The sequence below is a fragment of the Mus caroli genome, unplaced genomic scaffold, assembly GCF_978045245.1.
Source record: "Mus caroli unplaced genomic scaffold, Mus_caroli_1 scaffold_8, whole genome shotgun sequence".
NCBI classification, from domain to species: domain Eukaryota; kingdom Metazoa; phylum Chordata; class Mammalia; order Rodentia; family Muridae; genus Mus; species Mus caroli.
The window spans coordinates 124,420,788-124,433,841 of record NW_028227263.1 but is presented as its reverse complement, the minus strand read 5'-3'; the positions used below and the strand labels follow the sequence as shown (position 1 = coordinate 124,433,841).

Below are 13,054 nucleotides of genomic sequence, written 5' to 3'. Positions count from 1 at the left end.
AACACAGAGAGACAATAGTAATAAGTAAACATTTTATTAAGAAATCACATAAGCAAAGAAAGAGAGAGAGAGAAAGGAAAAGAAAGAAAAGAGGCCAGGGAGAAGGCTTAGCTGATGGAGGTACTTACCTGCCTAGTCTGATGACCTGAGTTTGTTCTAGTGGTGGAAGGAGAGACTTGACTCTTGACTTCTGACCCCCACATGTGCACACACACACACACACACACACACACAATAAGTGTTAACAGCAACTGTAAAGGCCATTGTCACCCTGTCATGTCTTATACACAATGAGACTGCAAGCTAGCATGTACCCCACGTTCCTGAACTCAGTGCAGGCCGGGTTCGTCCCCACCCCAGACTCAAACAGCCTGGCCCTGAGCTGAGCTCGGCCCCACCCCCACTCCAGTCAGAGCTCAGGCTGCACAGCCTCATCCCCGCCCCTTTTCTGAACCTCATGTCCATCCTCCACCTTCAACATCACGTCCAGGCTTGTTTTTCTTCTTTCTTTCTTTCTTTCTTTCTTTCTTTCTTTCTTTCTTTCTTTCTTTCTTTCTCTCTCTCTCTCTCTCTCTCTCTCTCTCTCTCTCTCTCTCTCTCTCTCTCTCCCCCTCCCTCCCTCCCTCCCTCTCTCCCTCTCTCTTTCTCTCTTTCTCTCTTTCTCTCTCTCTCTCTCTCTTTCTTTCTTTCTTTCTTTCTTTCTTTCTTTCTTTCTTTCTTTCTTTCTTTCTTTCTTTCCTTTTTCGAGACAGGGTTTCTCTGTGTAGCCCTGGCTGTCCTGGAACTCACTTTGTAGACCAGGCTGGCCTCAAAAGCAGAAATCCACCTGCCTCTGCCTCCTGAGTGCTGGGATTAAAGGTGCGCCACCACGCCCAGCCAGGCTTGTTTTTCAAAAAACACCCCCCTCACCCACTCAGGCAACCTGCAGCGACCCTTCCCAGCTGTTGGGCATCTGGGCACCTTGAAATTTTAGATTCATCCTTCGGATCTTCCATCCTTGTATGGGATTGTCCCTGTGACTCCTCTCATTCCCCTCTCTGTCTGTGTCTGTCTGTCTGTCTGTCTCTGGAGGAGGGGCAGTCAGACAGTTTGTAAGAGTCAACTCTCTCTTTCCACTGTGTAAATCCAGGGGGGTTGGTGGCAAGTGCTTTTATATGTTGAGCTGTCTCCCAGACCCTCAATTTAGAGAACATGAGTCTCTGGGTTAGGACCTATGCCCTTGACTTCTAAAACAAGTGTATTTCCAACCGAGGTCACATTTGGAATACTGGAACATTGAAAGCCATAACTTTGCTAAAGGGGACACAGCCAACCTATAATCCCATCCCCCTCCATCCTCAACCCCACTCCCATGTCATACCCCAATGCTTCTTCAGCATCCCTCTCTTCCTGACCTGTCATCACCACGTGGGGCCTGTGAGACCACTTAACTGAGAAAGCCAGAAAACCCGAATCCAGGGGAAAATAGAAGGTTTGGAGAGATGGCTCAACCATTAAAGGATAGATAGGCTTGCAACCAAAAATATAAAGATATGGATTCAATTCTCTTCCTTCCTTCCTTCCTTCCTTCCTTCCTTCCTTTCTTTCTTTCTTTCTTTCTTTCTTTCTTTCTTTCTTTCTTTCTTTCTTTCTTTCTTTCTTTCTTTCTTTCCTTTTTCGAGACAGGGTTTCTCTGAGTAGCCCTTGGCTGTCCTGGAACTCACTTTGTAGACCAGGCTGGCCTCGAACTCAGAAATCCTCCTGCCTCTGCCTCTCAAGTGCTGGAATTAAAGGCATGCACCACCACCGCCAGGCTTTTTGTTGTTGTTCTGTTTGTTGTTGTTGTTGTTGTTGTTGTTGTTATTGTTGTTGCTTTTAGACAGGGTTCCTCTGTGTAGTCCTGCCTATCCCGGAACTCACTCAGTAGACCAGGCTATTCTCAAACTCCACCTACCTCTACCTCCTGAGTGCTGCAATTAAAAGCGTGCACCACCACTGCCCCACCCTTTCTGTCTGCATACAGGAGAGTGAGTCTACGGCTTTCTACCCTTTTGTGTTGGGGATTTTGTTGTTGCTGTTGTTGTTATATGAGCTTGCCTGCATGTATGTCTGTGCACCATGTGTATACAGTGCCCCTGGAGGCCAAAAGAAGACATTGGCTCCCCTGGAACTAAAGTTTCAGGCAGTTGTGAGGACCATGTATGTGCTGGGAACTGAACCTGAGTTTTCTGCAAGAGCAGTCAGTGCCTTTGGCTCCAACAGTCTCTCCGGCCCCTGTTTGGTTTTTGAGAAGGTCTCACTGTGTAGCTCTGGCTGGCCTGGAACTCACACTGTGAATGAGGCTAACCTTCAGCTTAGGGGCAATCCTCCTGCCTCTGCCTCCTGAGTCCTGGGATTACTGATGTGCACCACCACACTTGGCTCTTTTTTTTTTTTTTTGTATTGTTTTCACAATTTGAGACAGAGTCTCACTAAGTAGCCCAGGATGGCCTTGAATTTAGGTTTCCTCCTGCCTCTGCCTTCCCAGTAGATAGGATTAAGTATCTGTTCCCGTGGGACCTGGCTTTTTTGTTCAGTCTGCAAATCCCAATGGCCAGCTCACTCCATAGCTAAAATGTCCCCTGTTGCTTTGCCTTCTCCCCAGCCTCCCCCAAACTCCGTCCTACTCCCCAGCCCTGTGCCAACACCCCCTTCATTTCAGCCCCACCCCCACTTCATGCATCAGAGTCAGGGGACCTTCCTGGAGCCTCTTCTGTCCTCTGATGCCCTCCACATCCTGGACAGAGGCTATTTCAGCTCAGTCTCCCTGGGGACTGGGAGGGCACTGCAGAGAGGTGAGGAGGGGGTGACTGGAGCCCCCGCCTTCTGGAAACGGATGGGCAGAAATAGCCCAGCTCAGGAAATAGCTTCTCTGCCAGGGAGGAAGTGAAGGGGGGGGAGGTGTTGAGGGTAACTCTTGGCCAACGGGACCCTCCTTCCCCTTGGCCTCTACCTAAGTCCTCTCAAACCTATGCCTCCCCTTTCTACAGTGAGTCTCATCTTCGTAGAGTGTGACCTTGCCCTCACAGCCATCTTACCCTAAAGACCCCATTTCCGCTCAGTATAGGTTATTCCTTGCCCAGCCTGTCTCTTGCCCCTCTCCTATGGCTCTCGATCCTTAATTTTCTCTCACTCCCTTCCCCCACAAGCCACACCTGAGACCCTTCCCTGTGTCCCAGCCCCTTCCTCCACCCAGATGTGTTTTCCCCTCTTGTGGCCGAACGCTCCTCCATCCTGGGCCACTTCTGTCACTGTTCCCTTCTTCCTCACCCCGTTCCCCTAACTCCCTCATCTCCTGCTTCCTGCTTGGGCAGGTCAGCCTAGCCTGGCACTCAGGACACAGCCCAGGATAGCCTGGAACTCAAGGCAATCCTCCTGCCTCTGCCTCCCAAGTGCTAGGATGACATAAGACCACTCCAGCTTTGCCCGGTGCCTCTTTTCTTCTCGCTCTGTGTCACCTGCTGTTCTTGTGGTCTCTGCTCCCCCAGACAGATTCATCTCCAAAGCCCCTGGCCTCAGTCCTTCATCATCTCCCTTCCAACTTCGACTTTCCTCATCTTATTATTCTCTTCTGGGGACGCTCAGTCTTTGTTGTTGTTGTTAATTTATTTTGAGACAGAGACTTGTATTTCCTAGAACAACCTCGAACTTGCTATGTAGCCAAGATAGACCTTCGCTTTTTCATCTTCCTGTATCCACCTCCCCAGAGCTGGGATTGTAGGCAGCCCTCTTCCTCCCTTTCTCCCTCTCCCCCCTGGGCGCGCACCCGCGTGTGTATGTGTGTATGTATGTGCCACAGTGCACGTATATGTGGAGGCCAGAGGAATCCTCGCCGGAATCAGTTCTACCATGTGGGCCCTGGGAATGGGGAAGAAACTCGTTAAACTTGGTCGTTAAACTTGACAGCATGCACGTTTGTCCACTGAACCATCTCATTTGCCTGTTTGTTTGTTGTGGCATGTCCTCAACTCTGTAACCCACTCTTTTGAGTGCAATTGCTGAGGTCAAAGGCAAGCGTCACCCTCACTCTCATGTTGGGGGACACTCATTTTGGGTGGCAAGCCCTGACTCTCTCCTCATCCCCCCGCTTCTCACTTTGCGGGTACTGGGTATGTGCCCCGCTTCCTGACACCTTTTCTCTCCCCAACCTGCACAGTGCTGGAGATCCTGGGCCTGATCCAGAGGCGCGAGCTGGCGCGAGCGGACGAGCACATCCTGGAGCTGGAGGCGGAGGCGCCGACGGCGGAGGCCGAGGCGGGCGCGGGGCGGCGCGCGCGGGACGTAGCGCTGCTGTACGAGGCGCTGCAGCGCGAGCTCTGGGCGCTGGTGCGCGAGTCGCTGGCCGCCCCGGGACCCGGCACCGGCGCGGTGTCGCAGCTGGGCCTCGTACTGCTGCAGGAGGAGGCGGCGGACGCGCGCCGCGGCCCCGGGGCGGCCCGCAAGCTACGCGCGCACTGGGCCGAGGCGGTGGCGCGCGCGGCGCGCGAACGTCTGGAGGAGGCGGCCGCGCCGGGCGCGCGCGGGGCGCTGGCTGGGCAGCTGGAGGCGCTGCGCGCGCGCCTGTTGGAGGACGTGGCCGCTGTGCGCGGACGCCTGGCGCCCGCCTACCCTGCGGGGCTGCGCGCCGGCGCCGTCTACCTGCGTGGCTACCACGAGGCACTGGCGGAGTGGCTCGGGGCGGCCGCGCGCCGCAGGCTCCCGCTGGCGGATCGTTACGCGCTGTTGCACTGGCACAATCATGTGTACCCCAGGTGAGCCCGGGTCGCCCCGGGACGCGCTCACCTGAACCCCAGGCACCTTGTTCAAGATACTGGATTTAGGAATTGGGTTTCATGTAGCCCAGGTTGACTTGAGGTTTTCTGAGACAGGGTCTTGCTCTGTAGACTAGGCTTGCCCTAAACTCAGAGATCCACTCGCTTTTGCTTCTTGAGAGCTCCTATAAAAGCGAGCACCGCTGCACCCAGCCTTTTTTTCTTTTCTTTTCTTTCCTTTTTCATTTTTTAAAAAAAGTTTGTTTATATGCATGTGTATCTGGGCCAAGAGACCAGAAGGCACTGTGTTCATCTAGAGTTGGAGTTATACAGCCCAGTGTATGCTGCCCAATATGGGTTCTGGGAACCTCTGCAAAAAAAAACAATAACCAAAACCAAACCAAACCAACCAAACAAACAAAAAACCACAAGTGCTTTTAACCACTAACCCATCGCCCCAGCTCCTCCTCCTCCTCTCCCCCCACCCCGCCCCCAACCAACAACTATCATTGGCTGCAGTGCTGACACCTCAGAAACTCACCTTGAAAAGATCCTCCTCTACTTCCCTTACTCTCTCATTCCTTTTGTTGTAACAAAAAGTACACATTGACCAGAAGCAACTTAAGGGACGAAAGGGTATATTTCAGCTCACAGGTCACACTGTCCCTCACGGAGGGACATGAGGGTAGGAACTCAAGCAGGAACTTAAGGCAGACTGGCTAACTGTTCCTCTCACACAGCATGACCTCTGACCAAGGAATTCACAGCCAAGAAAGTGGAGCAGAAACCGTAGAGAAATGCTGCTTGCAGCCTGGCAGTCTGTGTCTCAACTAATTATCTAACTCAGGACCAGCTGCCTAGGGAATAGGGCCACCCACAGTGGACTGGGCCCTCCTATGTCAGTTAACAATCAGGACATTCCCTCAGAGACTTATCTGAAAAGTTCCTTATAGAGGACTCTCCTCTCTGGGTTTAGGTTTTGTTGAGTTGGCAGTTAAAGCTAGCTAGGGCATCCCTAGTGCTAGGATTACAGGTCTAACACTCTAATGCTTGACTTATTAGACCCTAGCAAGTGTGGGACCATCTATATGACGTTGACCCTCATTGACCTTACCCTACTCATGTCCACCCCTACACCAGTCTCAGAACCTTGGTAGATTGTGCCGATGGCCTTGGGGTTCCCATCTTGGCTGGCTCTTCTTTATTCCCTGTATCCAAGCACTCATCCCCCCAAGGCCTGGGACATTAGCACTGTCTGTCTGTACACAGCGACATTCTGCATCTCAGAGCTTTGCCTCTTGGGGACCTCAAATCTTAATGCCTTGGTCCTTCCAGACCCAGACCTAGAACACCTGGTATGTTCTCATTCTGAGTTCTCAGCTCCATTGTCCACAGCCCTCCTAGTAGTAGCTCAGTGCTGCGGATCCATCTGGTCCCCATTAACTACTCAGGACATGAATGGGACCAGCTATCCACCATAACAGTCCCAAGATTTTGGCATTGTAAATCTCTGTCCCATCGGCCCTCAGTACTACTGAACCTTAGAGTTCTATAATACAGCAGGGTGTGATGGCCCATGCCTGTATTCCAGGCACTGGGGAGGTAGAGGCAGAGGGGCCGCAGGACATCCAAGACTATAGGAAAGATCCTGTCTCAAATAAAATAGAATTGTAAGGACAAGCGAGGCACCTCAGGGGTGAGGATACTTGTTATACAAGCCTGAGTAGGGACCCTGGGACCTGTGGAAGGGTGGAAGGAGAGAGCAAATGTCACAGAGGTGGCTAGTGACCTCCACATGCACGTGCCATGCCTGTCCCTCTTAACCATGAGTACATGCAATAGGTTTTAGGATAAGGTGATCTCATGAAGCTACAAGGTGTCTCTCACCTTAATCTCAGCACTCAGGAGGCAGAGGCAGGCAGTCTCTAAGTTCGAGGCCAGCCTCCTCTACAGATTAGTTCCAGGACAGCCAGGACTACACAGAGAAACCCTGTCTCAAAAAACAAAAAAACAAACAAAAATAGTAGCTCTCTCTCTCTCTCTCTCTCTCTCTCTCTCTCTCTCTCTCTCTCTCCTGGGAATTAAATTCCAGCCTTTCATGTTCTCACATATTAAACAAGCAGCCTGCACTGAGCTACAACCTCAGCCTATTTATTTATTTATTTATTTATTTATTTATTTATTTTTAATGTAAGACAGAACTTTAGTCTGTAGCCCAGGTTGGATTTGAACTCACTCTGTATTTCAGGCAAGCCTTGAACTTCCAATTTTCCCTTTTCAGCCTTCCAAGTATCTAGAGAAACAAACCTGTTAGGTAGATTTTTGTTTTGTTCTGTTTTGTTTTTTTGAGACAGGGTTTCACTGTGTAGCCCTGGCTGTCCTGGAACTTAGTCTGTAGACCAGACAGGTCTCAAACTCACAGAGATCCACCTGCCTCTGCCTCCCGAGTGCCAGAATCAAAGATATGCGCCACCACACTTGGCTAGGCAGATTTTTTTTTAAAAAAATATTTATTTTCTCTTTATTTCTCTCTCTCTCTCTCTCTCTCTCTCTCTCTCTCTCTCTGTGTGTGTGTGTGTGTGTGTGTGTGTGTGCATGTGTACATCTGTGGCAGCCAGAAGTAGGGGTTGGACCCCATGAAACTGGCCTGGCAGGCAATTGTGAGCTGTCCCCTGTGGGTGCTGGGAACTGCAATGGCAGTAAGCAGCAGATTTACAGCTCCTTCAGCCAAGCATGGCAGTGCTGGGGTGCCTTGAACTACTGCACTCCCTTTGTATCACTGGGCTTCATCAGTGTTGATTGACTGCCCCACACTGTTGAGTTCTGTTACAGCACCATGGGCCCTTGCTCCCAGTTCTAGAGTTTTGTATCTATCTATTAAGCCTCTGACTCTTCGCATGGACTATCCTGTGGGGGGGGGTGCGGGGGGGGGATTGGAGAGTATGATACAGAGGAGATAACCCCACCGGGCTATGCTTTATACCCTCCCTGGGAAGAAAGAAGTTAGCCACGTCCAAATCAAACATCAGAGAATGATGGGCTGTGACAAAATGAGGTCCCTGGAGTTCAACATAGTCTCACACAGGAGCAGGAGAATCGTGAGTTCAAAGTGAGCCTGGGCTATGTAGTGAAATCCAGGCTAGCCTAGGCTACACAGTCCCTTAAAAGGATGAGAAGCTCGGAATGCTATCCCTAAAAGAGCAGGAAGGAAAAAGCTAGTAGCCATTAGAATCCTTGTCAGTGAAGTCTCAGACTATCCATGACAGGTAGAGGCAGGATATGGGTCCGGAAAGCTCTTGGAAGCGATAAGGCATGGGCTAAGAATCAGAGGAAGACAGCATTTCTGAGTAGGCAGATCCCACAAGTCTTCTGAAGGTGCATGACTGGGAGGTGGGAAGCAGGGGATGGAGACGTCGCTCAGCCTGACTGAGAGGGGCGAGTGCGGAGCTGGGTTGGGAAGCCCCCACTCCCTATCCCCACCCTCATCCCCAGCCAGGTGAGACCTTGGGGGAAGGGAGCCTCCTCCTGGAGAAGCTGATCCTGGGCAAGACTTCCCCTGTCAGCTTGTCAAGCCCCAACTTGACAGCTGTATCTTGCCCGGACACCATCCATCAGGGGATCTGACTCAGAGTGCTGGAGCCAAGGGAAACATAATTCTAAATGCTTCCTTTGAGAAATGAGGAAGGCTGGCCCGAGAGAGGAAGGGAGTGGCCCAGGGTCGCCAGCACCGTGGCGGTGGGGCACGTGGAGCAGCCCCACCTCTCACAGACCTCTCTGTCTCTTACTTCCCATCGCAGGGAGATCCTGGGCCTGGTTGACCTGGTTGCCTTGGAGAATGGGGAGCTGGGGCCCCTCCTATCTGCTGGCACACTGCGGGGTCTGGAAGATGAATGTGTCACAGACGTGAAGGTACCTCCAAAGTGGCCACTTGGGATGGGGAGGGGCTCTGTAGAAAGAGGGAGGTCACGATAGACCTGGAAGGCCTCCCCTTGCCCACTAGCTGTTTCCCTTTCCCTGTGGTGACCTGATTTCTGTCTAATGGCCATTGACACAAAAATCCATAGCAGACCTTCCTTCCTTCCATCTGTTCTCCCTCCCTGTCTCCCTCCCTCCCTCCCTTTTCCCCTCCCCCTTCTTTTATCTCTTTTCCTCCCTTCTCCCTTTCTTCCCCATCTTTCTCTTTTTCTCTCTTATCTCTTTATTCTTAACTTTTTTCTTTTGACACAGAGTCAGACTGGCCTTGAACTCCTTATCCTCCTGCCTCAGCATCCCCAGTACTGAGATCTCTGCCCACACCACTATGCCTGCTGTTTCTACATTCTATGTCTCTTCTCCAGCATACTACCCCACAACTCAAAGAAATTTGATAAGTTCAGACATTTCATCCCTAGTAGCAAGAGGAAGCCGGGCACAGCATCTCATGTCAAGGCCCGATGCTCGCAGGAGCCCGGCATATACATGATGTGCCCACACCTCTGTGCAGAGAGAGCAGCAAAAGGCTCCTTCTCACTGCTGGCACATCCTTAATCCTAGCCCCGAGGAAGCAGAGTGAGGCAGATGAGTTCAGGCCAGCCTGGTCTACTTAGGGAGTTCCAGACCAACCAGGGCTACACAGTGGGATTCTATTTCAAAAAAGACCAAAACAAAACAAAACAAAAAAAAAACAAGTAGTTAATGGTGGGTCTGTTGGAATCACACACATCAAGTTACTCTCACTTGGGTTGAAGACACTCTGCTGGACCAGGAAATCAGACACGCAAACCTTTGCAGTTCTTTCTGTGTCCCCCACATATTACTGGGATGAAAAGGGCCTTTTGCAAGAGTTCTACTATAGAGCCACGTCCCCAGCCCCTCACTGGGAGATTCTAGACAGGGGCTCTACACTGAACCACACACCTAGCCTTTTAGTCTTTTAGCCTTTGGCTTTTTGTTGTTGTTGAGACAGAGTTTCTCTGTGTAGCTCTGGCTGTCCTGGAACTCACTCTGTAGACCAGGCTGGCTTCAAACTCAGAAATATGCCTGCTTCTGTGTACCAAGTGCTGGGATTAAAAGCGTGTAGCACTACCACTTCGTGGCTTATATATCCCCCACCCCACCCCCAAAAAGAAGAAGAAGAAGAAAAAGAAAAAAAGAAAAAGAAAAAGAAAGGAAAAGAAAAAGAAAGAAACTCCAGGTGTTGGAGAGATGGCTCAGTGGTTAAGAGCACTGACTGCGGGCTGGTGAGATGGCTCAGTGGGTAAGAGCACCCGACTGCTCTTCCAAAGGTCCAGAGTTCAAATCCCAGCAACCACATGGTGGCTCACAACCATCCGTAATGAGATCTGACTCCCTCTTCTGGAGTGTCTGAAGACAGCTACAGTGTACTTACATATAATAAATAAATAAATCTTTAAAAAAAAAAAAAAAAAAAAAAAAGAGCACTGACTGCAGCTGGACGTGGTGGCGCACGCCTTTAATCCCAGCCCTTGGGAGGCAGAGGCAGGCAGATTTCTGAGTTCGAGGCCAGCCTGGTCTACAGAGTGAGTTCCAGGACAGCCAGGGCTATACAGAAATCCCAGCCCTTGGGAGGCAGAGGCAGACAGATTTCTGAGTTCGAGGCCAGCCTGGTCTACAGAGTGAGTTCCAGGACAGCCAGGGCTATACAGAGAAACCCTGTCTCGAAAAACAAAAAACAAAAAAACAAAATGAGCACTGACTACTTTTCCAGAGGTCGTGAGTTCAATTCCCTGCAACCATATGGTGGCCCACAACCATCTGTAATGATGCCCTCTTCTGGTGTGTCTGAAGACAGCTACAGTGTACTCATATACATTAAATAAATAATTTTTTAAACTTAAAAAAAAAAAGAAGAAAGGAAAGAAACTTTAAAAACCAAGTCACAGGGTTTTAGTCTGTCATCCTCAACCCCAGACGGGGAAGGAGGAGGCTAGGGAGTTTCTGGCCAGCTTCTTTTCCCAAGCACTGCTTTGACCTAGGAGTTTGTGGGTTGAACCCAGAACTTCACGGTGAGGTATCAAAGTGAGGCTGGTGGGAGGAGAGAGCAAGGTCCCAGACTGCACCTGACTTCTGCTGGTCCATCCCCCTGTTTCAGGCTCAGACCCGAGCAGCCCTTCTTCGAGTGTTGCAGGAAGATGAGGAACAGTGGGGCAGCATGGACTACCGACCCAGCAACCTGGCCCAGGATGTTTGTGAGGTGGGAGAAAGAAGGTAGGCTCGCCCCGCCCCTGAGAGGGGAGGAAGACGACCCACAACGTGTCTCCTTTCCTCCTCCTGGTCCACACAGCTGCTAGAAGAGCACACGGAGAGAGCACCCCACATCAGTCAGGAGTTCGTGGAGAGAATGGCTTACTGCTGCCTGGGAGGTCTGGCAGAGTTCCTGCAGAGGTGAGGGGCAGCGGGGAGAGGACGATCAGACGGGCTGGCCATCGGGATCCAGTTGACACTGAGCGGGTCAGGATAAATGGCAGCAAGAGGGTTCAGTAAACTGTGGACCAGAGGACTAATCCCAGTACCCACCGTGAGGTAGCTTGCAATGACCTGTGTGACTCCAGCTCCAGGTAGATTCAATATCTATAGTCTTCCTCAGGCACAGAGACACATTCGTACTAATAATTAAAATTAAATGAATCTTTAAGAAGAAGAAAGAAGCCGGGCGTGGTGGTGCACGCCTTTAATCCCAGCACTCGGGAGGCAGAGGCAGGCGGATTTCTGAGTTCGAGGCCAGCCTGGTCTACAAAGTGAGTTCCAGGACAGCCCGGGCTATACAGAGAAACCCTGTCTCGAAAAACCAAAAAAAAAAAAAAAAAAAAAAAAAAAAAAAAAAAAAAAGAAGAAAGAACAGAAAGGCAACAAGAATCTTGGAGGTGTGGCTCAGCACTGGAACACTTGCCTAGAATCCCCCAGTGAGGGGCTAGGGGCGTGGCTCAGTGGTAGACTGCCTAGAATCCCCCAGGGAGGGGCTGGGGGTGTGGCTCAGTGGTAGAGCCCTGCCTAGAATCCCCCAGTGAGGGGCTGGGGGCGTGGCTCAGTAGTAGAGCCCCTGCCTAGAATCCCCCAGGGAGGGGCTGGGGGCGTGGCTCAGTGGTAGAGCCCCTGCCTAGAATCCCCCAGGGAGGGGCTGGGGGCGTGGCTCAGTGGTAGAGCCCCTGCCTAGAATCCCCCAGTGAGGGGCTGGGGGCGTGGCTCAGTGGTAGAGCCCCTGCCTAGAATCCCCCAGTGAGGGGCTGGGGGCGTGGCTCAGTGGTACAGCCCCTGCCTAGAATCCCCCAGTGAGGGGCAGGGGGCGTGGCTCAGTGGTAGAGCCCCTGCCTAGAATCCCCCAGGGAGGGGCTGGGGGCGTGGCTCAGTGGTAGAGCCCCTGCCTAGAATCCCCCAGTGAGGGGCTGGGGGGCGTGGCTCAGTGGTAAAGCACCTATCTCAAATATATATGATACTGGGGCTCAAGAGATGGCTCAGTAGTTTAATAAGGGGCTGGGGGTATTGCTCAGTCCTAGATGGGTTGCCTAACATGTAAGAATCTTGGGTTCAGCCGGGTGGTGGTGGCACACGCCTTTAATTCCAGCACTTGGGAGGCAGAGGCAGGCGGATTTCTGAGTTCGAGGCCAGCCTGGTCTACAAAGTGAGTTCCAGGACAGCTATATAGAGAAACCTTGTCTCGAAAAAACAAAAAACAAACAAACAAAACAACAACAAAAGATTCTTGGGTTCAGGGCTGGTGAGATGGCTCAGTGGGTAAGAGCACCCGACTGCTCTTCCGAAGGTCCAGAGTTCAAATCCCAGCAATCACATGGTGGCTCACAACCATCCTTAACGAGATCTGGTGCCCTCTTCTGGAGTGTCTGAAGACAGCTACAGTGTAGTTACATATAATAAATAAATAAACCTTAAAAAAAAAAAGAATTATTAAAAAAAAAAAAGATTCTTGGGTTCAATCCCCAGCACTTGGGGTGGGGGTGATTGGAAATAAGAATAGGAGGGTCAGAGACACTGGGGAGCAAGATCTGCTTTAATTGATAGGCTGGATGCCCGCATGGGACCCTGAGCAGCAGAGTGTACCATCTGTGCCCATTGCCTTCTTTCCTGCCAGCTTCCAGCAGCGAGTGGAGCGATTTCACGAGAACCCAGGGATCCGAGAACTGCCCTCTGACACCTACATCAGCAGAACTATCTCGATGGTCAACTGCGGGCCCCCCCTGAGGTGAGAGCATCCCTGGGGACAGTGTGTGAGGGTCTTGGGTGACAGCTGGATTGGGGGAGGTCCCTGAGTGGGTGTCATTGAGCTTGAG

At 51.3% G+C, this 13,054-nt stretch overlaps 1 protein-coding gene across 2 annotated transcripts in view; it reads left to right on the top strand.

Annotated features, from left to right (window-relative positions):
* Positions 1-13,054, top strand: part of Exoc3l2 (exocyst complex component 3 like 2) — a 36,779-nt gene that overhangs the window by 6,962 nt on the left and 16,763 nt on the right. For both annotated transcript variants that reach the window (XM_029480140.2, XM_029480141.2), the window contains exons 3-7: positions 4,175-4,769; positions 8,567-8,678; positions 10,861-10,962; positions 11,053-11,153; positions 12,856-12,966. In XM_029480140.2, the coding sequence (XP_029336000.1) occupies positions 4,175-4,769; positions 8,567-8,678; positions 10,861-10,962; positions 11,053-11,153; positions 12,856-12,966 (1,021 nt within the window). The remainder of the gene's footprint in view (positions 1-4,174; positions 4,770-8,566; positions 8,679-10,860; positions 10,963-11,052; positions 11,154-12,855; positions 12,967-13,054) is intronic.